General features: G+C 42.6%; 1 protein-coding gene across 1 annotated transcript in view; it reads right to left on the reverse strand.

Annotated features, from left to right (window-relative positions):
• The window catches only part of DPYSL3 (dihydropyrimidinase like 3), a 139,930-nt gene extending 118,193 nt beyond the window's left edge, over positions 1–21,737 (reverse strand). Inside the window, exon 1 of the mRNA XM_007516363.3 lies at positions 21,172–21,737. Within this exon, the coding sequence (XP_007516425.1) occupies positions 21,172–21,552 (381 nt within the window). The 5' untranslated portion in view covers positions 21,553–21,737. The remainder of the gene's footprint in view (positions 1–21,171) is intronic.
• Between the last annotated feature and the right edge of the window lie 3,230 nt (positions 21,738–24,967).

Here is a 24,967-nt window from a genome sequence, read left to right on the forward strand (position 1 = left end):
AGCATAATGTTCAGGCAAAGAGACTCTCATGCCTGAGGCTCCTAAATCAAAGGTTCAATCCCCTGCACCACCATCATCAGCCAGTGCTCTAGGTAAAAAAAAAAAAAAAAATGGGGCCAGGTGGTGGCGACCTGGTTGAGCGCACATTAGTTACAATGTGCAACGACCTTGGTTCAAGCCCCTGGTCCTCATCTGCAGGGGGGAGCTTTGCAAGTGGTGAAGCAGTGCTGCAAGGATCTCTCTTTCCTTCTCCCTATGACCCCTTACCTTTAGATTTCTGACTGTTTCTATCCAATAAATAAAGATAATAAAAAAATTTTTAAAAGAAGAAGAAGAAGAGATTGTATCATTCAGAACAAAATGGATGGAACTGGAGGTCATTACGCTAAGTGAAGTAAGTAAAGAGATGAAAGAAACTTGCTCATATGTGGACTGTAGATGATTAAAGCAAATGAATCTGCTGATGTGTCTTCCGTAAACCAACCACACAATTTCCCTGTTCACTCAAAGATTTCACATTCTGTTCACAAGTCCAAGAGGACTTCTCCACCTGCCCCATGTCTTGGCAGTTCCAAGCTGTTTTCTGCCTTCACACTTTGCTTTTATCCTGTGCTCTTGCGGAGTTTTATTTTAAGTTTGACCTCCTTCTCTCTAATCACTAAGACTTCCTCTGTTTCTTTCCCATTGGCACTTCCAGGTTACCCACTTCAGCTTCCCTTCCCCCTTTCTCCTGTTTTTATTTTCTCATTAAGCTTCAACCCCACTTTATAAAATGCAGTCTCTAAAATATTTTGCATCATTCATCTCTTCTTTGTCAGATCTGTGTCATAAGTCTCCTGTTCAAACCTCACACATTCTAAAAAGGGAATAAAGGATATTGAGCCTTTTTAGAATCTAAGTAGTTGCCATACCTCAAATTACTAACTCTTCCTCCGCCTTTTTTTTTGATCACTTAAAATAATTTATAACACAGCTGTTGCCACACAAATAGCTTCTCATTTCTCTGTGATAGGCTTCTCTCAGCCACACCCTACTGCCATCTAAAGTTTTTTTTTAAATTTTTTTATTCATTTATTTTATTTATTCCCTTTTGTTGCCCTTGTTGTTTTATTGTTGTAGTTATTATTGTTGTTGTCGTTGTTGGATAGGACAGAGAGAAACGGAGAGAGGAGGGGAAGACAGAGAGGAGGAGAGAAAGATAGACACCTGCAGACCTGCTTCACCACATGTGAAGCAACTCCCCTGCAGGTGGGGAGCCGGGGTTCGAACCGGGATCCTTATGCCGGTCCTTGTGCTTTGCGCCACCTGCGCTTAACCCACTGCGCTACAGCCCAACTCCCTGCCATCTAAAGTCTTATTCTGCCTTCTCGCACTAGGTCCCTCCTGTCCTCTCTACCCTCTCCTGACCCACTGTTAAGAGTTTTTGGTTCTGCTCCTGTACATCATAGCGAGTTTAAGTTTCTCCTGGTGTTTTCCTTTGTTTTGTAATTTCCACCTGTAAGTGAAATCATCTGATATACAACCCTCTCCTTCTATTTGATCTCACTCAACATGATTCCTCCAAATTCCATCCAAGGTGCAGCAAAAGAGAAGATGTCATTATTTCTTATCTCTGAGTAGCATTCCATTGTGTATATATCGCACAACTTTCTCAACTATTCATTTGTCTTTGGACATCAGTTATATATCCAAAATTTGGTTTACAACTGAAATGTAGCTATGGGTTCCTTTGCCACTCTAAAACTTGTGCTCACATGCATATATACACATGTGCACATACAGCTGCTCCTTTTCTTATATTCAAGATGAGGACTGGAAAACTTTTTTTTTCTTTTTTGTGGATCCACTTTCAGGCCTTTTTTTTTCATTCAGACAGAAAGAGGTAGAGTGAAAGAGATACCACAGCACAGAGCTACCTCTGAGACATGGCACCTTTCGAATGGTGCTTGGGTTCAAAGATGGGCTGAGCACAGGACAAGACACATGCCCTCGCCTGAGCTACCTCTCTGGTCCTGGCAAGCTATCTTCCTTCGGTCACATCCAACCCATCAGTTGATTTTGCAAATAAAGTTTTACTGGCGCACAACCACACCCATCAATGTAGGGCCTGTATAGCCTAAGGATGGCTTTGCTATATGACTGTTCAGACAACTTTCTTTTTGCCCTCAAGCCTAAAATATTTATTTGCATCTTTAAAGAAAAAATGTATAGACACATATTGTAGACAACTGAGAGGCACTTCGCCATTATTTGCAAACTCTTAGCTAATATCTTGCACTGCATGATAATACCTTCATTTTAAATATTCAACACCTATTTCAAATCCCTTGCTCCCTATACCTCACTAAAAGATTCTGTAATTGAAGTACTGGCTGGGTTCCTCACTCTTCCATGGTGGTGTGAGGAAAAGAGGTCATCTCTGGAGAGGATTTCCCTCTCTACCAACTGCTGAAGAGAGATCATCATCATTCAGAGACCATCATCATTCACCAGCTTCATTCTTCCCTGTTCACTAAGTAACCATCCATCACCATTTTCCATTTAGTTAGTTATATTTATTTCTACCTAAGTGAGAGGATGTGGGAATACCAGTTAGAGGAAAATAGCTCCTCTCCCTCTCTCCCAACCCAATAGAAGTATCGCATCCCCCCTATTTTTTTTCTTTTTCTTTTCTTTTTTTTATTTATAAAAAGGAAACATTGACAAAACCATAGGATAAGAAGGGTACAGCTCCACCCAATTCCCACCACCAGAACTCTGTATCCCATCTCCCCCCCACCCCATAGCTTTCCTGTTCTTTAACCCTCTGGGACTATGGACCCAGGGTCATTGTGGAATGCAGAAAGTGGAAGGTCTGGCTTCTGTAATTGCTTCTCCTCTGAACATGGGCGTTGCCAGGTCGATCCATACTCCCAGCCTGTCTCTCTTTCCCTAGTGGGGCGGGGCTCTCAGAAACAACACAATAGACTCCTTTGTGGGCCCCCATAGGACCTTGCCCTCAACTTGGATCAACACGGTAGAGAATGTTCCATCCTCTGAAGGGAGGCTGGACAACATACTCTCATCCACCTGAGGAAGATGGGTCCTGAAATTGGGCCAGAGTGGAATATTCCTACTCATGACCACAGAATGTGAGCTCAGATTTACAGGGATGAAAAGGTCATATAGGCTCCTAAGATGATTATGGGCCCCAAATCACATGAAATCGATGGGGTTTACGGTTAACAATATTTATACACCTTTCCCATATTTGGGAGCTACTCTCTTCCCTGATCCAGCTTTCTGGTCCTTTTTCCAGCCATCATATCCTTTTTTTATTGGGTCAAATCTGGCTGCATGAAAAAGCCAAGTGGTTCTGCCATTGATGGAGACTAGACCAGTGGTGGACTCCTGGTCTAGTGGATTTTAATCCTATCTCTGCCACCATCCTTGGAATACTGCCTTCCTTTAACAGGTGGCTTTAAATCATGCTGACCCACAAGCAAGCCACAGCACCCAGTAAATGTATCATTAGGTGTTTGAGGTAGATCATGGCACCTGTCTTGAGCACATCACCAACTCTTCCTGCCCTTGCTCTAACTCCAGGCCTCTTTCTAATGTCTCCTCACTCCCTGTGATTTCTGCCTTAAGCTACTGTATTCCCCACTTGGATATCACCAAGTTCTACTTTGCTGTTTCATTTTGTAAGTCCCAACCTCTTCCTCTCCAGAAATTGCTTGTGGGAGACACTTTATTTTAAACAATTTTCTTAGCCAGGTCAGTTCTAGGTGCTAAATCCGACCTAATACCAACATTTTATTTAAAATGTTTATCTATTTATTTATTGGTAGACAGAAATTGAGAGAGAAGGGGGACCTAGAGAGTGAAATAGGAGAAATACCTGTAGCATTGTTTCACCACTTATGAATTTCTTCCTGCAGGTGGGGGGACTGGCGACTTGAACCCAGGTCCTTGCACATTGTAAAATGCGCAACTCTATTGAGTCTGCCACCACCTGGGTCTATAATAGCAATTCTTAGCTGCCATTATTTTTTTTTATTTTTTATTTTTTTATTTATTCCCTTTTGTTGCCCTTGTTTTTTTTTATTGTTGTAGTTATTATTGTTATTGTCGTTGTTGGATAGGACAGAGAGAAATGGAGAGAGGAGGGGAAGACAGAGAGGAGGAGAGAAAGATAGACACCTGCAGACCTGCTTCACCACCTGTGAAGCGACTCCCCTGCAGGTGGGGAGCCGGGGTTCGAACCGGGATCCTTATGCCGGTCCTTTGTACTTTGCGCCACCTGCGCTTAACCCGCTGCGCTACAGCCCGACTCCCAGCTGCCATTAATTAAAAAAAAAGAGAGAGAGAGTTGCATCACCACTTGTTTGAGCACACATGTTACTATGCACAAGAACCCAGGTTCAAGCCCCTACTTCCCAACTGTAGGGGTGAAGGTTCATGAGTGATGATGCAAGTCTCTCTCTTTTTCCCTATCTTTCTTCCCCTCCCAATTTCTCTCTGTTCTATCAAAAATATTAATATTTAAAAAAGTAAGTGGGGCTAGGCAGTGGCGCTGCTGGTTAGGTGCACACATTAGAATGGGTAGGATTCCAGATCTAAGCCCCTGGCCCACACCTACAGGGGGGGAGGCTTCAAAAATGGTGAAGCAGTGCTGTAGGTGTTTTTCTGTCTCTCCTTCTTTATCCCCTTCCCTCTCAATTTCTCTCTGTTCTATCAAACAAAATTAAAGTTAAAAAAGGAAAATGTATCTTGTTGAATAAATGAATAAACAAAAATAAAAAAGGACAATAGCAAAGTAGTATATAAAAAGCAATCAGCTAGTCTCCAGGTATAAATCCTGACTGTCTGTTTCTAGTTGAATGATCATACAGAGCCTCTCCCAAATACAACTTCTTTTCCTACTATGTAGATAAAAGAGCACATTTTTGTAGAGCTTTGTATTTTCAGACAGTGAGAGTCTTGCATAAGTAAGAAATCCATAAATTGAATTTTTAGAAAAATACACCACCAATATCATATCTAGTAAAATCGAGATCTTACACTGAGAACAACTTGGGTAGAGAAAAATTCATTTCTTTCAATGGATCCACTTCTATAATTTCTATAATATAACCTTCTTTGTTTTCATTTCCAGTTCAGACTTAAAAATCAACCCATGCTTTTCACTGTGTCCCTGCTTAACTGACTTTTGTGGTTCCTGAATCTCATCTGCTATTCAGTAGTATAAACAAAGCTATATACTTCTTTCTAACAGGATTTATACACGTCTCTCCTGGCTGACCCTGGCCTCCTGTCTTTGCAGTTTCAAAGAGGAAATGACCACCCCATGTTCAATATGAAAATGTCCACACACCATTCAAGGTCATTTCTAGGAAAGTTCTATTGGCAAACAGGATTGAAAAGAAAATTCATTTTCCCAATGTATTCTATGTTTTGTACATTATAGAGTATATAGAAATTGTCTATTTCTAGTTAAATAACAAGATTTAGTTAGAAAGTCAGATGCTTGTTTACAATAGCAAATGAAAAGAAATCAAAACTAAAAGTAAAATGTAAATGTGCCACTGAAACAGAAGAACTCTATCGACATTTTAAATTATATGATGGAAAGTCTTTGATGTTCTATAAAAAAAAAATCCACTCTAACTGAAGTTTAATTAAAAACAGTTCAGGGTTTCCAGTCCAGCATGTGAGAAGCTAAGAATAAGAAGCTGGCACTTTGTCCCAACTGCAAGTGAAAACCTGAGCAGGCTGACAAATACAGATGTCTTCTCAGATCCAGTAAAAAAAAGTGAAGTTGTAAGGAAACCTACTGTGCTCCTTTCTAGAGACAGACAGGTGGAGATAGAGAACACAGATGACTGAAGCTGAAGCCTACAGCAAACACTTGAGGACCCCAGAGTCCAGGTAGGAAAAGCTGAACAGTAACTGCAGGATGGCTGGAAAAGCCAGTAGACAACTCCGACAGTTAAAACTTGAGGAACTTCTTAGGATATATTCCCAGGAGAGGAACAGCTTAAGGAGTTCCCCAGAGGAACATGAAGGAATCACGTTAAGTGAGATAAACCTAAAAGAGAAGAATGAACACTGAATGATCTCCATCATAGATAGAACTTAAGCAACAAGGTCAGAAAGGGAAAATACCAAGTGAAACTTGGACTGGGCTTGGTGTATTGCCCCAAAGCAAAGGACTCTGGGGAAGGAGAGAAACAGAGAGGCTTGGGGAGTTTGCTTTAGGGTATATGATGGTGGAAAAGCATCCAAATTGGGTGTGAGAGTGTTTTGCAGATGCTTGTTATGGGGAGGTGGGAAATTGTACCCATGTGTCAATGAGTATAATATAAACCATTAACCCCACTATCAATAAAAATGGTTTTTAAAAAGAAGAAGAAGAAGAGGAAGAGGAAGAGGAAGAGGAAGAGGAAGAGGAAGAGGAAGAGGAAGAAGGAGAAGAAAATTCCCTTGCCAGTTGGTCAGGGATGTTTGTTTGTTTACTTGCTTTTGCAGACTCCACTTGAGTCTGACAGCTGCACCATTCCTCTACCCTTAGTATATTTTTCCCCTTTGAATTTCAGAGAGAGAAATAGAGAGAAGTAGATAAACATAGTAGTACTGCTCCACCGTTCATGAAGATTCTCCTGATGCCAGGGGTGGTGTTCCCATGAGGCTCAAACCCCATTTTTTGTCCATGGAAACCTGTGCTCTACTAGGGAAGCTATCTCCTGGTGTGCATTCTCTTTTTCTGAACAACACCCGCTATCAGAGGACCAGGAGGTGGTTCATCCAGTAGGGTGCACACTACACTATGATTTACTGGGGTTTGAGCCCTCAATCACTGCATAAGGTGCCTTTAGGAAGGAGCTTTATAAGTGGTAGAGCAGTGCTACAGGTGTCTCCTCTCTCTCTCTCTCTCTCTCCCTCTCTAGCTCATCTCTATAAAAAAAAGAAAGAGAGAGAGAGAAAAAAAAAATAAAACAAAGGAGGAAGAAAATAGCCACTGGAATGTTATAACCATGCAGGCACTGTGTTCCAGCAATAGAACCTGGAAGCAAAAAAAAAAAAAAATACATATATCGTTACCTACTGGAATTTATTCAAAATATACAAGGCTGGTACAATATTATCAAGTTGATATAATCCATCACATCATGAGATTAAATTAGGAAAAAATCACATGAATATATAAAAGAGTGCAGAAAAATCTATTGACAAAATTCAGCACTCACACATGCAAACACAACTCCTCAGGAACTTCCTCCACTTGATAAAGGACATCTATTGGAGACAAACAAACAAACAGAAACTATTGCTTTATAGTCAACAATATTTATACACTTTTCCCATATTTGGGAGCTACTCTCTTCCCTCATCCAGCTTTCTAGCCTGTTAGCCATGACATTATTTTCCCAGACAATAACTTAGGTCCACCTTCATATCAGATGCCAGGGTCAGGCAAAAACTAATAAAGTCATGGGTCCTTTGGAACATACCCAAAATAGACCTACTATCTATTTCCAAAACAGAGACCCCAAATCTTCATCTGCAATATTCCAGCCTTTGGTCCATAATTAGTTAACAATTTGTTTGGCTTTATATGTTAACTCTCCTTTCAGCCACTAGGTTCCAGATGCTACCATGATGACAACTATACTTCCCTGGGCAGACAACCCCACCAATGTGTCCTAGAGCCCTGCTTCCCCAGAGCTCTGCCCCACTAGGGAAAGAGTGAGGCATGCTGGGAGTATGGATCGACCTGTCAATGCCCACGTTCAGCTGGGAAGCAATTACAGAAGCCAGACCTCCCACCTTCTGCACCCCATAATGACCCTGGGTACATACTCCCAGAGAGATAAAGAATAGGAAAGCTATCAGGGGAGGGGATGGAATACGGAGTTCTGGTGGTGGGAACTGTACCCCTCTTATCCTATGGTCTTGTCAGTGTTTCCTTTTATAAATAAATACATTTTTAAAAAACTATTGCTAACATTATACTGATGGTGAGAAATCTGAAGGAACTGACATTACCGAACTTACAATAAAGATACAGAAGTAAAGACAACAACTTAGTGAAATTGAATGGCCCAGAGAGGTAGCTTACCAAGTAGGATGCCTGTCTTGGCATGCTCATAGCATGGGTTTAAACATCAGCACCACAGGGAGGTACCATAGGACCAGGGGAAGCTCAGGGGCTATTGTATCTCTCCTTTCCTTTCCCATTTCTTTGTGTCTTTATCTGAATGCAAAAAGCTGCCCAATAGCCAAGAAATTGTACATGTGTAAGGCTCCACATTAAGAACAAGAAAGAAAGGGGAGTCGGGCTGTAGCGCAGCGGGTTAAGCGCAGGTGGCGCAAAGCACAAGGACCGGCATAAGGATCCCGGTTCGAACCCCGGCTCCCCACCTGCAGGGGAGTCGCTTCACAGGCGGTGAAACAGGTCTGCAGATGTCTATCTTTCTCTCCTCCTCTCTGTCTTCCCCTCCTCTCTCCGTTTCTCTCTGTCCTATCCAACAACGACAACAACAATAATAACTACAACAATAAAACAACAAGGGCAACAAAAGGGAATAAATAAATAAAATAAAGATTTTAAAAAAAAGGAAAGGAAGAAAGACCTATAAATAGTTCCAAATAATTAAGGTCAACTGATCTTTGGCAAAGGAGCAGAGACAGTATAATAGAGCAAAGATAATCTTTCTCCAACAGTGCTGGAACAATGCCATACATATATATATGTATATACACACACACACACACACACACACACATGCAACAAAATAAATCTAGACATAGATCTGACACTCATTACTAAACCTGATCACCTCCAGAAAAAATAATACACAAGAAAACCTATGGCTATAAGAATGACAATGACCCCCATCCAAAAATGGGCAGAGGATATGAACAAAACATTCACCTCAGAGGAGATCCAAAAGGCTAACAAACTGAAAAACTGCTCTAGGTCACTGATTGTCAGAGAAATGCAAATTAAGACAACACTAAGATACCACCTCACTCCTGTAAGAATGGCATACATCAAAAAGGACAGCAGCAACAAATGCTGGAGAGGATGTGGGGACAGAGGAACCCTTTTACATTGCTGGTGGGAATGTAAATTGGTACAGCCTCTGTAGAGAGCAGTCTGGAAAACTCTCAGAAGGCTAGACATGGACCTTCCATATGATCCAGGAGTTCCTCTCCTGGGGTTATACCCCAAGGACTCCATAACACCCAACCAAAAAGAGGTGTGTACTCCTATGTTCATAGCAGCACAATTCATAATAGCTAAAACCTGGAAGCAACCCAGGTGCCCAACACCAGATGAGTGGCTGAGAAAGCTGTGGTATATATACACAATGGAATACTATGCAGCTATCAAGAACAATGAACCCACCTTCTCTGACCCATCTTGGACAGAGCTAGAAGGAATTATGTTAAGTGAGCTAAGTCAGAAAGATAAAGATGAGTATGGGATGATCCCACTCATCAACAGAAGTTAACTAAGAAGGTTTGAAAGGGAAACTAAAAGCAGGACCTGACCAAATTACAGCAGGAACCTCACATCTCCACTATAGAGCCTCTACTTCCCCCAGTCCTGGAACCCTTGGATAGGGCCCACTTTCCCGTATGCCTCTCCCAATCCATACCAAATAATATTGCATCCGCTGATCACAACCTAACCAACGCAACGATTGCCACCTCTACATGCTTCACCTCAGACTGTGTCCAGAGACTTCACGTGTGGAATGACAACCCTTCAGCTTCATTACTCGGGTGAGACCTTTCCTTTCATAGTATACTCTAATTTCATCTCAGGTGGTTCACTTTCTAACAAAGTCCCATAACCTAGATATACACCAGTTTCTGTGTGAGAGAGCTTATGTGCACACGTATCCATAAACTACTGCAAAATATATACCTGAAAGCAGAAGTACACTAGAGTTTGCAGTGAGTACCTCCCTAACACTTCCTCTCCACTATTCCAAGCTTTGGGTCCATGATTGCTCAACAATTTGTTTGGCTTTGTATGTTAACTCTCTTTTCAATCACCAGGTTCCAGATGCCACCAGGATGCTGGCCAGGCTTCCCTGGATTGAAGATCCCACCAATGTGTCCTGGAGCTCAGCTTCCCCAGAGACACACCCTACTAGGGAGAGAGAGAGGCAGACTGGGAGTATGGACTGACCAGTCAACGCCCATGTTCAGCGGGGAAGCAATTACAGAAGCCAGACCTTCTACCTTCTGCAACCCTCAATGACCCTGGGTCCATGCTCCCAGAGAGATAGAGAATGGGAAAGCTACCAGGGGAGGGGGTGGGTTATGGAGATTGGGTGGTGGGAATTGTGTGGAGTTGTACCCCTCCTACCCTATGGTTTTGTTAATTAATCCTTTCTTAAATAAAAAAAAAGAATGACAATGACTTTTAGATAAAACACCAATCACAGAATTCATGCAAGATACAAGGGGTAAGATGAATCTTAATAAAATTTGAAAACTTCCACTCTGCAAAAGATAACATCAAGAGAATAAAAAAGTAAGCCAAAAAGAAGAAAAAAATGTTCAATAGTCTCACTTATAGGTGGAAATCGAGAAATAAGGATAGAGAAAATACAAAACAAAACTTGGGACTCGATGTGGTGTATTGCATCAAAGCAAAAGACTATGGGAAAGAAGAGGGAAGGGTTCAGGTGAAGAGAACCTTGGGGCTGTGTTTCATGATGATGGAAAAAGACCTAAATTGTCGGTGAGAGTATAAAGAACTTTCACAGGGAGGTGAGAAATTATACCCATATGACAACTGTACTGTAAACCATTACCCCCCCCCCAAAAAAAAAGATAAATATTGACCAAAAGAAAATACATGCAAGAAACACATCTAGGGGGCCAGGTGGTAGCACACCTGGTTAGTGCACATGTTACAGTGCACAAGGACCTGGGTTCCAGCCCCCAGTCCCCACCTGCAGGGGGGATGCTTTGCAAGAGGTGAAGCAGGTCTGCAGGTGTCTCTCTATCTCTCCCTCTCTGTCTCCTCCTCCCAACTCTTATTTCTAGCTGTCTCTATCCAGTAAAGATAATACAAAAAAAAAATTTTTTTTTAAAGAAACATATCTAATAAGGCAAGGGAGGTAACTTACCCTGTAATGTTACCATTCATAGTATTCACACTATATTAGGTAGGTGTGGGGAGGAACAGCTCCATAGATGGTGGACCTGTGTTATAGTATCTCCCTTCTTTTTTCCCTCTTCTTTTTCTAGGTAAAAAGGAGGGGGAGGGGAAGGAGGAAGAAGAGGAAGAGGGGGGGAGGGGGAGGAGGAGAGGAGGGGGAGGAAGGGAGAAGAAAAAATGAGGAGGAGGAGGAAGAGCAGGGAGGAGGAGAGGGAGGAGGAAAAGGGGGAGGAGAGGGAGAAGGGAGAAAGGGGGTAGGGGAGGAGGAGGGAGAGGAGGGGGGGAGAATGGGCCCAGGAAGCTGCTCACTGGTACTGCATATACCCAAGGACCTGAATTCATTCTCTGGTGTTACATTAAAGGAGAGAGAAAGAAAGAGAGAGAATTGAACAGATAAGTTAAAGCACTCTTCTCCAAAATTCCAGGAGATTTTTTAACTCATCACTAAGAAAATGAACAATCAGCGAGGAAGCAATTACAGAAGCCAGACCTTCAACATTCTGCATCCCACAGTGACCTTGGGTCCATACTCCTAGAGGGTTGAAGAATAGGAAAGCTATCAGGGGAGGGGATACAGAGTTCTAGTGGTGGGAATTGTGTGGATATGTACCCCTCTTATCTTATGGTTTAGTCAATGTTTCCTTTTTATAAATAAAAAAAATTTTTAAAGAAAATGAACAATGCAATTTGAAAATTGGCATGACTGGAGCAGACACCTCACCGAAGAAGATATATAGATGTAGGTTCAGTGACACATAAGCATCTGAAAAGAAATTCAACATCCTCCCTCTGTGATTAAAGATCTGCAATTGAAGCATCAATGAGCTACCCCTTCACACCTATTAGAATAGCCCAAGTTCAAACAGTGACACCACCCAGTGCTGGCATGGATATGGAGCTCCAGGGACTCTCATTCATAGCTGGGAGGGATGCAAAAGGACAGTCACTATACAAGACAGTTTGAAGGTTCCTTCCCTCCTTCCTTCCTTCCTTCCTTCCTTCCTTCCTTCTTTCTTTCTTTCTTTCTTTCTTTCTTTCTTTTTAATTTCTCTATTGGGGAATTAATGGTTTACAGTCAACAGTAAAATACAATAGTTTATACACGTATAACATTTCCCAGTTTTCCACATAACAGTAGGACTCCCACTAGGTCCTCCTCCACCATCATGTTCCAGGACCTGACCCCTCCCCCCCCAACCCCCCACCCCAACCTTTTTCTTTGGTGCAATACACCAACTCCAGACCAAGTTCTGCTTAGTGTTTTCCCTTCTGATCTTGTTGTTGAAGGTTTCTTATAAAATTAAACAGACTGACCATGTGTCCAACTATGACAATCAAAAAAGCTTGGATCTTTATCATAGCGGCCTGACAGTCCAGCCCCTTTGCTTTATTTAGAAAGGAGAATAAGGGGCAGGGAGAAGGAAATAACTAGTTAATGGTTAGTTCTTCGAGCTAACACTGCTGTGCTTTATCCAGTTCATTTTGCTGCCTTAATTTATGCTTCAGTAAAATCTCTTCTTTTTTTTAATATGTATTTATTTATTCCCTCTTGTTGCCCTTGTTGTTTTATTATTGTGGTTATTATTGTTGTTGTCCTTGTTGGATAGGACAGAGAGAAATGGAGAGAGGATGGGGAAGACAGAGAGGAGGAGAGAAAGATAGACACCTGCAGACCTGCTTCACCACCTGTGAAGCGACTCCCCTGCAGGTGGGGAGCTGGGGGCTCAAACCGGGATCCTTATGCCGGTCCTTGCGCTTTGTACCATGTGCGCTTAACCCGCTGCGCTACCGCTGGACTCCCTAAGTTTCTCTTCTAATGTCATATGAATTCACATCAGAAATTCTAACATTACATTTGACTAGAACTTCAATGCCCTTTCTTCTTCATTTTTCTTTGTTTTGGTTTTGGGTTTTTTGGGGTTTTTTTGTAGTTGTTTATTTGTATTTTTTTTATTTATTCCCCTTTGTTGCTCTTGTTAATTTATTGTTTTAGTTATTATTGTTGTCATCGTTGTTGGATAGGACAAAGAAAAATGGAGAGGTGAGGGGAAGACAGAGAGGGGGAGAGTAAGACAGACACTTGCAGACCTGCTTCACCTGTGAAGAGACTCTCCTGCAGGTGGGGAGCCAGGGATTGAACCAGGATCCTTACCGGGGTCCTTGCGCTTTGCTACACCTGCGCTTAACCCACTGTGCTACAGCCCAACTCCCTATTTGTATGTTTTCAGTCATCACTGTAGTTTCATTACTCCATGCAGATTTTTTTTTTTCAGGCTGAAAGAAACAGAGAGAAAGACACCATAGCACTGAAGTCTCCTTCAGTGTAAAAGGGTGCAGGACTCAAACCTGGGCTGTGCCCATGCCAAACTGAGTGCACTATCCAAGTGAGCTATTTCATCAGCCTAAAGCTTAATGTGTAAAAATTTTTTATACATTTCAATATTCCTTCAATTTCCTTTGCAAAATGTTAGACTGGAGCTTTCAGTCACAGGCTGAGTCTCCTTAGGCAGATCTCCCATTCCTAGTAAGTTTTATCCACTACCTCACAGGAATATTATTTGTAGGGCTAATGCCCAGGCAAATTAATCATCAAGATAATCTGCTATAGAAATATCTTACAGAAACCATCTCAGACAGTCCTCTGGCTGCTTTCAATATTACTTCCAAGAACCGTCAGCAGAACCCTGACTCCAGGGACCATTACTTTGAGGGAACACTGCCAATGGAAGCATTACTTGGAAGACACTTTTTTTTTCTTATGTTCCTCAAATGCCTACTGTTGGACTAAAGCAAAGTTGTGAAAGGTTTCAAACATGTTCACATTTGTGTGAGTAAATGCAGATTCAAGCATGGCCTCAGGGTCAGGTAGACAAGGGCTTCTTTCTTAGCCTCTAAGTGGGAACTTTTATTTGTCAAAGCAGCCTTGTAAAATCCACTTCTATGACAAGACTTTAATCCAGATCACCAGACATGGGCCAGTGAAATAGCTTGCTCAGCTTTCCCATGTGGACAACCCAGGTTTGTGTCTGGCCCTCACCACATTGATGGAAGAAGCTTTGATACTGTGGTCTTTTCTACCCTCTCTATTTCTCTCTGAAAATAAAATTAAAAAAAAATCAGTTGACTAGACATGCCTTTGCAAACTTAGAATTATATTTACGCAGGATAAGGAGAGCTTCCATTTCTTAAATATATTGGCCCAGGACAAAAAAAGGGGCATATTTCAAATGGTAAGAACCACATTCATTTGTATCCAGTCCTCTCCTCCTATACCCACATGCCCAGATGAGTTCACAAAGGAAACATTTTGCACAACAGTGGCCCACATGGGAGGCTGGGAACTAGAAGTGGCCCACAGCTCCTGAAAGGGAGTTATCAATAGACCCATGTAATCATAATGTCATTACTTTGTTTTCACTGGATGACAAAGTCTCCGCGGCATCATTTGCTCTTGGCAGACCATATATCATAATTCTCCTCCCTTTAGTCTAGTCACTGCTAGAAACATTCTGAGTGCATAGAAACCATCTTGATAGAAAAGTATTTACTCTCAGAATTGTTTCCCGAACACATTCTCAAAAAAGACAGATATAAAGCTGCATGCAGATTTAGGTCATATGAATGCCTAGCATGAAAAAAATCAAAAGACAAAATTCAACAAAATGTTCATAGGTAGGTCCAGAACTACAATACAAGCCACCCTGTGATATCTCAAATCTAGAATCTAGGATCTGGCATCTGTAGTCTAAGCTTAGAGACATTTTATACTTTTATTCTGCCAGACACTTCTGTTATTTAACACCATCATAATTTATTCATTTGTACGTGCATTTCCTCGAAGGGGGAAGGAGTTAATAATTAGGCATGCTAGAGACAAAAACATGTTTTGATTTTATCAAGACTTTTACTTTCTTCTTCTTTTTAAAAAATCTCTTTTGACAGCTTTGCAGTCAACTTGGAAAAATAAAGACTCTGCAACAACTGTTGTGAAAAGGCTGAGCAACTGATCTTCCAGGATCCTGAATAACATGTTGGTGGCAAGCAGAAAGATTTCTCGAATATGGAAAAGCTGACCTTGCCCTGCACTGTATTAACTTGTCAGTAGCACACACAATGGGCAGGCTCATTAGAGAAGCAGCCTCCCTCTTAAGAAAGAGAGTGGATTTGGGGACCAGAAAAATCAGACTTTGAATTCTAGTTACCCACGTAATCTCTAGATGATTTGGTAGATCTTCATCTGGATTTCAATCACCTTAACTATAAAAATAATTTTCTGTGTGGGAAAATACAATCATGTTTGGCCTATAAAAAGTATCCCAAAAGAGGTACTTATCATAAATTTGCATAGGATCCAAAGTGAGGCAGGAGGCTGACAGGGCAGCCCATTATGTGCCATGTGCCTGTTTTGCATTTTCATGACTCAGGCTTGAATCCAGCCCCCACTGTACTGGAGGAAGCTTCAGTGCTATGGTGTCTTTCCCTCTGTCTCTCTACCTGGGGAAAAAAAAAAAAAGGAAAGAAATTGGCTCAGAGCAGTAAAGTCCTAGTGATGACAAGCAAAAAAAAAAAGTAGGAAAAAGATGCCATGTCATACAATTAAGACTCAAAATTATCATGTTATAATAGAAAGATGTGATAATAATGAAATCCTACACTAAAGCAAGTTTCCCTACTGATAGTGTTTAAAATTCGGATGTGCTGACATAAAGACATCATGGACTAATGGCAGCTTACATGAACAAGTGTGGGAAGGGTTGGATGACAGAGTTTACTATGGTGATAACAAAGCAATGTGGATGCTGAATTACTCAGTAAAATCATGTCCTAAAGAAGTGTATGCTACATATATACCAAGGAACTCGACTAGTCAGTCCTAATGAATTCTTCCCTGGTCAGATCCCAGCTGGGACAATGCATTCAACTCTGGGTACTGCACTTTGTTGAAGAATATTTACAAGATAAAAGTAAAACCTGAAAAGGAAATGAGAAGGGTGAGAAGCTCATATAAGGGAGAGCTGACAAAGCCAGGAATAATAAGGCTAAGAAGAATGAATTTCTTTTCTTTTCTTCTTTTTTTTTTGTTTTTGTTTTTTTGTTTCTTCTTTGACTCCAGGATTATTGCTGGAGCTCTGTGCCTGCACCATGAATCCACTGCTCCTGGAGGCCATTTTTTCCCCCTTTGTTGCCCTTGTTTTAGCCCCGCTGTGGTCATTATTATTGTTGTTGATGTCTCTGTTGGACAGGACAGAGAGAGAAATCGAGAGAGGAGGGGAGACAGAGAGGAGAAGAGAAAGATAGACACCTGCAGACCTGCTTCACCACCTGTGAAGCGACTCCCCTGCAGGTGGGGAGCCAGGGGCTGGAACCGGGATCCTTGCGCTGGTCCTTGCGCTAAGAAGAATGAATTTCAGGGAGGATGCAGGAACTGCCTCAAATACATACAGAACAAATACACAGAGATGGAAGCTTAGCAGTAGTTAATATATATTGCACATTTACTATTGTGTAAAGTAGTCACTGTTTTTCTCACTTTGGAGATGAGAAAAGCAAGCATACAAGTTAAACGTAGGGTCAGGGATGCATCATTTGTGAGGGCTGAATAAGGTTTCACACAGTAGGACCTAGATCTAGGAGTGATACCAAAACTACTACTATCCCACCAAGAAGAAAGCACAGTTGTAGTAGAATAGATTTGCATGCCTGACATCTCAAAGGCACCAGGTTCAATCTCTAGTACCACCATATTCCAGAGCTGAGCAGTGAGCTAGCTCTCTCTCTCTCTACCTCTCTCTCATAACAAGAAATAAATACAGCTTTATTTTGTTTTGTTGTTGTTTATTTCTTCTTCTTTTTTTTTTTTCCCCTCCAGGGCTACTGCCTGGGCTGCATGCCTGCACCACGAATCCACCGCTCCTGGAGGCCATTTTTTCCCTTTTGTACCCTGGTTGTTTTACCATTGTTGTAGTTATTATTATCATTGTTATTGATGCTGTTGTTGTTGGATAGGACAGAGAGAAATGGAGAGAGGAGGAAGACAGAGAGGGGGAAAGAAAGACAGACACCTGCAGACCTGCTTTACCGCCTGTGAAGCGACTCCCCTACAGGTGGGGAGCCGGGGGCTTGAACCCGGATCCTTCCGCTGGTCCTTGTGCTTTGTGCCACATGCGCTTAACTCACTGCGCTACCGCCGTACCCCCTATTTCTTCTTTTTAGATAGACAGAGAAGTAGAGAGGAAGAGAGAGAAAGAGAATGAGAGTGAATGAGAGCACTGAAGCTTCCTTCAATGCCACAAGGACCAGGCTCCAATCTGGACCATATACATGACAAAGCTGCGCACTATCCAAGTGAACTAATAAATTACATCTTTTGAAAAAAAATTCCTAAATATGTCTGACCTTTCTTACAGGATCATGTTAAGGATGCCTTCTCCCAATTCTTTTAAAGTTTAACAGAAACAAATAATTTGCTCTGGTGATGGAATATTAAGTCGAGCGCAGGACCCCAGCATGACGGTTAAAACTGAGCCATGTGTCATATCCTGCCCCCACCATGGACACAGGGAGCTAGAATCTACACCAGCTCCCACTACACTCAGGCAATGATGAAGAGAAGTGCCCTGCCTCCCCCACAATAAGTAGCAGGAGTAAAAAGTAAACCGTTACTCATTGACTGATGACCCGGAAATGGCTCACCCAGTGGAGCAAGTGTACACCTGCGCAGGAGGCCATGAGTTCAAGTCCCAGCACCACATGGGAAGATCATGGATGGAACTGGAGGAGCTCTGTGGATGGTGGAGTAGTGCTGTGGAGTCTTTCCTCTCTGTCTGTGTCTTTCTGGCTCTCTTCTCTAAAACATAAGGACTGGTGGGGCCAGGTGGTGGTTCATCAGGTAGAACACACACACACTACCATGTGCCTGAGTTTATGTCCCCATACCCCTACCTGCAGTGGAGGAAGCTTCAAGAGCCAGTGGAGCAGTGCTGCAGATGTCTCTCCTCTCTGTCTTTATTTCACTCTCATCCTCTATTAGAAAAAAAAAAAAAAAAGCATTGTCACCCAGAGTTGTGGAGTCAGGTAGGCACAGAACTAACTGCAAGAAAATCTGGTAAAAAGAAAAGAAATATTAAAAATAAGTAAAGAAAGAAAGAATGGTAAAATGAGGCTGGGAGGTTGCTCAGCACCACCTTGGGTTCAGTCCCTAGCACTAAATTATTAAAAAAAAAAAAAAAGAAAGAAAGAAAACAATTAAATTGCTGAGATTTGAGGATTGTTTGTTACTAGAGCATAACCCAGTCTTTTCTGACAGACACAGGAACCCACATGCTCAAAACCATTAAATTTCTTGAATAAGATCAGAGAAAAAGAAGTTTACCAGTTAGAGCAGGTACCTAGCCAAAAATGCATGAATATGACCCAGCTTCAAACCCCAGTACCACAATGTAAGCACTGGGGGGGGGGAGCTCTGGTACTGTGATGTCTTTCTCTCTCTGTTTCTGTCTATGTGAATTTTTAAAAAATAAAGTAAAAGTTGGCATAGGAGCAATGAAGCTATGTATATGCAAGACCCCAGTAAAGAAAAGAGATCTCAGGATAGTGACACATATTAATTCTTCTATCTCCGGAGTCAGAACTCACAATAGTCTGTAGAAACTACAGGTAGACAGATTTGGGTTTGATTTAATTATTTTTTTTAAGTTGTGCAAAAGTTACTCATAAGGTAGACTTGAAAAGGCTGCATTTAAACTGAGGTCAAGTGATCATTCTGCATATATGTACCAAAAAAGACAGGTTTAATTTAGGATGACAAGTTTTGTTGATTTTTTGGCAGTGCCAGGACTTCACAATTCTACTTCTCCTGGGTCAATGTTTTCATGTTTTTTATTGTTATTGAGAGAGAGATTGAGAGAACACTACAGCACTGCTCCACCAACCCTGGAGCTTCCCCATGCAGAGTGACAGGGTTCAGACCCCAGTTCTTACACGTGGTGAGGCACATACCCTACGAGGCCCAGAACATCAAACATTTGTCATCCTGGATGTGCCAGGCATTTCAGCCACAAAGATAGATGCAAAAACACAATCGCAATCCTCAAAGAAATAGGCATCAAGTATAAAGTAGATGACCTCAGCGTGATTCAATCAAATTAGATATAATAGCATGGCCTGGAAGCTGACAGAAAGCCCAAACTTACAAATAACCATGCTGCACTCAAAATCCTGCTGATGCTCTTGTTGTATTATTATTTTTCAATTAGGAGCCAAAAATATAGGGTTTGCAAAAGGGAGGAAAGGAAGAGAATTGCTGGGGTTTAAAAGAGACATATTTTCCCCCTCTCTCCTTACCATTTCTCAGTCTTGCAAACCAAGCACATTAGTTGGCTTACATCAGAGCTGCTCCAGCCTGGGGAATAACACTGACTCACAGCAATTGTTACAGAGCTTTTCCATCACCTCCCACCCAGCAGCGCCTGGAAGGGGGACATTATCAAGATTGATCAACTTAAAACCAAAGAGAAGCAGTAACCTTCATACAAGGCCACTTTTCAGTTTAGGAAGCAGACAAAGGCTTTCCAAAAGTACCATAGGATATGGATATATATATATATATATATATATATATATATATATATATTTCAGCTGAGCTTAGAGGAATCCCACATTCTAAGGATGATGTGAAAATGAGTGATTCCAAAGGACATTGACATGGGTTCCCAATGGCACCTATAAACAACACTAACTTCACTACTTCCTTCCCCTGGTGGTATCAAGAGTTAAAGCTTTTTTTTTTTTCCTAACTTGGAAAAAAAATCAAACAGTGGAGAGATATGTGGCCCTTTTACTGGCTCACTGCTTTTCAGTGGAAAAATATCTAAAACTTGGGTAAGCATGAACTGTAATTGCACCGAGGCAGGCATTTCTATTTCAGGTTATTATTAACAATAGTATTAGGGCAGAATAATCTATGTGGAGAGATTTTTCAGCCATTATCTTAGACTAGGATGACGTATTTGATTACTATTTCTCAATTCAAAGTCGTCAGTTCGTACTTTGAATGTCCTAACCCTGCCCAGGCCTTGAATTTCTAAACTTCTGACTTTCCATGAAATAAGCGAATGAATGAGGGCCAGCTAGATTCCAATGCCCCTTGTGTCAGTTCAGATTGACACGAGTTTCTTAAAAATACACACAAGAAATTGGCTTTGGCTCGTGTAAGCTCAGCAGGGAATTATTTATAGTTCGTGCCAGTTTAATGTGCACCCTTCACACTCGCCTATTTTAAAAAATACAATGATATTCTTCCACGGTCAGCTGGATCCCTGTAGTACCCAGTCTCACGCCAAGCTTTGTACACAAATCTGCTCCTTACAAACACAGATGTGAAATGTCGATCCAGGACAGAAAGAGAGGCACCGAGATTCGAGTGTTTAGTCTAGTGGTTCCACACCCCAAAGTTTCAGGGACAGAGGCGAGGTTTGAAAAGTGAGAAGGGAATCCCATCTAGCATGCATTTTCATGCGGGCTCTGTGGAGATGACCCCATTTTCCCCAACACCAGTCAGCCAGTGCCCTGGTGACCCGAGCAGACAGCAGTGATTTAATCTGAAACCAGAGGGGGACTGGAGGTGGGGGAGGCGGCAAGACAATTGTTCTGGCAGTTACTCAGCCAGAGAGAGGGTGGAAATCACTAAGCCTTCCCAGGTTAGAAGGGCTGACACACCCACCCAGAATCCATGACCCTGGGGGGTGGGGTGGGGGTGCGATGCGGGAGCGAAGCCAGGTACAGTGCGCAGACATGAAGATGCTACAATTGGGGACAGGCGCAAGGCCAGATTTGAGCCTAAGAGGTCGCTCCACAGGAGGAAAATACCCTTTTCCACCCCCGCCCCACCCCCCACCCCGTCCCTCACTGTGTGTGCAAAGTGAGCTGAAGAAAGTTGTGGCCGGGTCCTGGCACCCCAGGCTGAGAAGGGAGCGAGGGCAAGACAAGTGTGGGGGTCCTCTTACCTTGTCTTTGGGGCCGAGGTTTTGCAAAACCTCCTTGCCGGTGGCGCTCCGGATCTCCACCCCGGCGGGTACGGGCAACGCGGGCGCCGGTTCCCGGCTCTCCTCCCGGCCTTGGCCCCTGCGCGGGGTGTCACCCTCCACCGCGGGTCGGCCCCCAGAACCGCGGCTGTTGCCCTGGTTGCTCCGGGGAGTCTTGGCGCCGCGCTGCCCCACGCTCAGAGCATCGAAATCCAGAGTCTTGCTCTCGTAGGCGCCCTCCACGTTGCAGAACATGCCCCCGTACTTCTGCCGCGGGACCTGGTCGGTGGTGCCCGGCCTGGCCAGGTACACCGGCAAGTCGTCTTCGTGGGAGCTGTCCCAACCCCTGCGACCCGAGGCCATGGTTCAAGCTCAACAGCGTTTTCTTCCCCCAGAGGCGGAAAGGACAGCCGCCGGCAGCCTGCGCAGAGCCACAGTGACTGGGGCGGGAGGAGGCGCCTGAGCCTACGCGCCAGAGGCGGCAGTGCTGCTCCGGTTCCTGCCAGTCCCCAGCTAGCCCGCGAGCAGAGCAGGGGCGCGCTCAGCCTCTGACCTCGCGCCCGCCCCGCGCGCCAGGCGCGCACCTCCTCCAGCACCCAGACCCCATGGGGCCGCAGCGGATTACACACCCTGGTCACCCATCCCCAATTAAATCCCGAACACCAGCCTTTCTGCCTCGTTCATTTGCATAAACCGATTTGACTCAGGCATGTGTTCATCTCAAAGTCAAATCCCACCTTATAACAAATCGACACAAACTACCAGACCCCCGGGTCCCAGGTTTGCCATAATTCCAGGTTTGCCTCATCCTAATCTCGCAATGGTCTCAGAGTTACTTCAAGTTCTAGAATGTCCTTGACAAATCTGCACTTCGACTTTTATTTCATACCTACCTGCCAAGATTTTGCATTTTGCCCAAGCTGAATTTGCCTCACATTCAACTACATTATACAGGGGCAGGCACACATTGATGGATTTTGCTTTGCAAAGAAAGGTCTCTCCATAAACTGTCCTCATGCAGCCAACCACAGTCTAATACTTCACACACTGGCTCAGGCCCAGGTTCAGCTCAGTCAGAACTCACAATTGGGTTCACACAAAAGTTGAAATGTGCCTCAAATATGCAAAGTCTTTGTCTTCCACGTTATCGCACAAACACACTGATTTTCCTCACCATCTTGTGCTCTTACCGCCTCACCTTTTTCTCCATGTCAGCCACAAGTTTCTAAGGCACACTTTGCCACCCAGGCAATCCGCAAACTACAGTTTGTGTCACCTCTACCCAGTACCAATAATCCCAAGTTCAATAGTGATCCTGTCTCAGGAAAATGCTCTGGAAACATCATAATTGTTATGCAATAACTTTCATGTCTGAGGCTCTGAGGTCCCAGGATCAATCCCCAGCACCACCATAAACCAGAGCTGAGCAGTGCACTTTTGGTCTCTGTCTTTCTGTACCTTTCTGTCTGTATCTCTATCATTAAAAAAAAAAAAAAGGAATAAAACATTTATAAAAAAATTGAGTGTGCCTACTATGTTTCTCACAAGCTACAGGATGGAGTGAAACAAGACAGATGGTGGGGCCTATCTTCTACAGCCACCCACTAGGTAGCACCTTTACTTCTGTCCAATATACTCAAGTTGATTTCCTGTGCCCATCCCATCATAATCTCCATTAAGATGGAGTTCTGATCCCTATAGTTTGCTTTACAGCTCAGAACACCTCTAGGCACATAACATGTGTTGTATACATCAATTTTGAGTAACTAGATGATGATGATGATAGCAACAGGAAACATTAATGGAGTTAATGCCACTATATGCCACTTCCTATTGTAATTCATTCCTCTGTAGTAACTTATGGAATACTCATATGCACTTGTCAGGCTTCTTTGTGCACTAGGACACAATCTTTGAAGACATCTTCCAGGAATTTGATGACATGACATTCTGAACTCGAATTACGTTTTCTAGGATATTGGAAAGTGGAACTTGTGAGCATACCAATGAGAGCCAAGAAAGTTGAGGGTTTGGTGGAGGTAAGAAGTTGACCCCATCTGGAATCAAAGACAAGTATCTTGACACAAATTCTAAGTTAACACTGGGAGGAGAAAGGCACTTGCTAAATTGCTTGTGGTTTATCAGGATTATTCCTGATTTCTTAGGCTGACTTTCTTGGGCCAGCTGTTCCTTTTTAACAAATGCAATTGGTGATGGACTCAGAATTTTATGTGAGAAATCAGTAGCACAGACCAGTCCTCCCCTCTTGCTTTCCATGAGCTACTTTCTTCCCCTTTTGACTTTTAGTGGGAAACTTCACTATGTGTTCAGCACTGTGCTGGGTTCCCTTCTATATGGAGCACAATTCTAGGCAAACAATAAAGAGAAAAGATCAGGTCCTATCTTCATTAGAGCAATGAAGAACATAAAAGAAACAACTTTCAGATTGACTGGTCAGGTAAAATATTTTTGTCTGTTCTTATCCTTGGCACTCATTTATAGGTTGATTTTACACCCTCTCTTTCTTTTCTTTCTTTCTTTTTTTTTGTTTTTTGCTTTTTGTTTTACCTCCAGAGTTGTTGCTGGGCTTGAACCTACACTTTAGCATTATGAATCCACTGCTCCTGGTGGCCATCCCCCGCCTTTTTTTTTTTAATTACTGGCTGGGACAGAAAGAAATTGAGAAAGGAGGGGGGATAGTGAGGGAGAGAGAAAGAGAGCCACCTGCAGACCTGTTTCACTGCTTGTGAAGCAATCCCCCTACAGTTGGGGGCTCAAACCAGGATCCTTGTGCTTCATACTTTGTGCACTTAACCCTGTGCAACACCGCCTAGCCCCTTCTCTCTCTCTTTTTTTCTTCTAATGAAATAACTATTATTGCAGGGATGCTGACTCAAAGACAGAGCGTGGATCTTGCATGGTGGAGCCCTGGGCTTGATTCCCAGCACAGCGTAAAACAAAAACAAAAAGTAAAGATAAAAATTAATAGAACCTCATATCTTTCTATCTTCCTCTTTCACACTCTCTCAATAATAAACATTTCCTAACAATATGTATGTTTCATGCTTGCATCACTATAAACCAACATGTGCATATATTCCATTAAGTTCAGTGCTGAAAGTCTTTCCACCCCTCACCCTGCAATTGATCCCCGTTAGTGTATTTCCCCACTGCTTCCTCCCTTTTCCTTCTGGCAACCACTAATTTGGTTTTATAAGAAAAGGCTTTTCAGTATTCCTCTTCTGACTCTAACATCGCTGGCACCACTGTGGGCAACAACAAGGATCTTAGTCAACATTTATTAAGAACTTATTCTGTGCAAAACTCAGTACTAAGGACATTGTGTCTTAATTTGAGTAATACTCCAAGACAGGTACTATTATTCCTTCTTTTTGCTGTTATTTATTTATTTATTTACAGCAAAGACTCCAAGATTCTGAGTAAATGCCAAACGTAAGACAGAACCACAACTAGAATCAAGTTATGTGTAAAGAGCCTAAGCTTTCCTTTGAGAGGACTAGATCTTGAACATACCTGTGTGTGTAGATGTTGGTGTGTGGGGGTAAAGGGGTGTTGTAAATTCCACTGTGAGAGACACATTGCTTCACCACTATGTCTGTTGCAATGTATATGCCTGACACTTACATTTGTTGATGAAACATCACATTTAAAAGTCAACAGCTGCAAATACACACATGTGTTTAATTAAGAGAGCATAGAAGCTTTGAAACAAAAACTGAAATAGGAATGGCTGATCTGACTTCAGTTCTGCAGCTAT

The sequence above is a fragment of the Erinaceus europaeus genome, chromosome 2 (assembly GCF_950295315.1).
Source record: "Erinaceus europaeus chromosome 2, mEriEur2.1, whole genome shotgun sequence".
NCBI lineage: Eukaryota > Metazoa > Chordata > Mammalia > Eulipotyphla > Erinaceidae > Erinaceus > Erinaceus europaeus.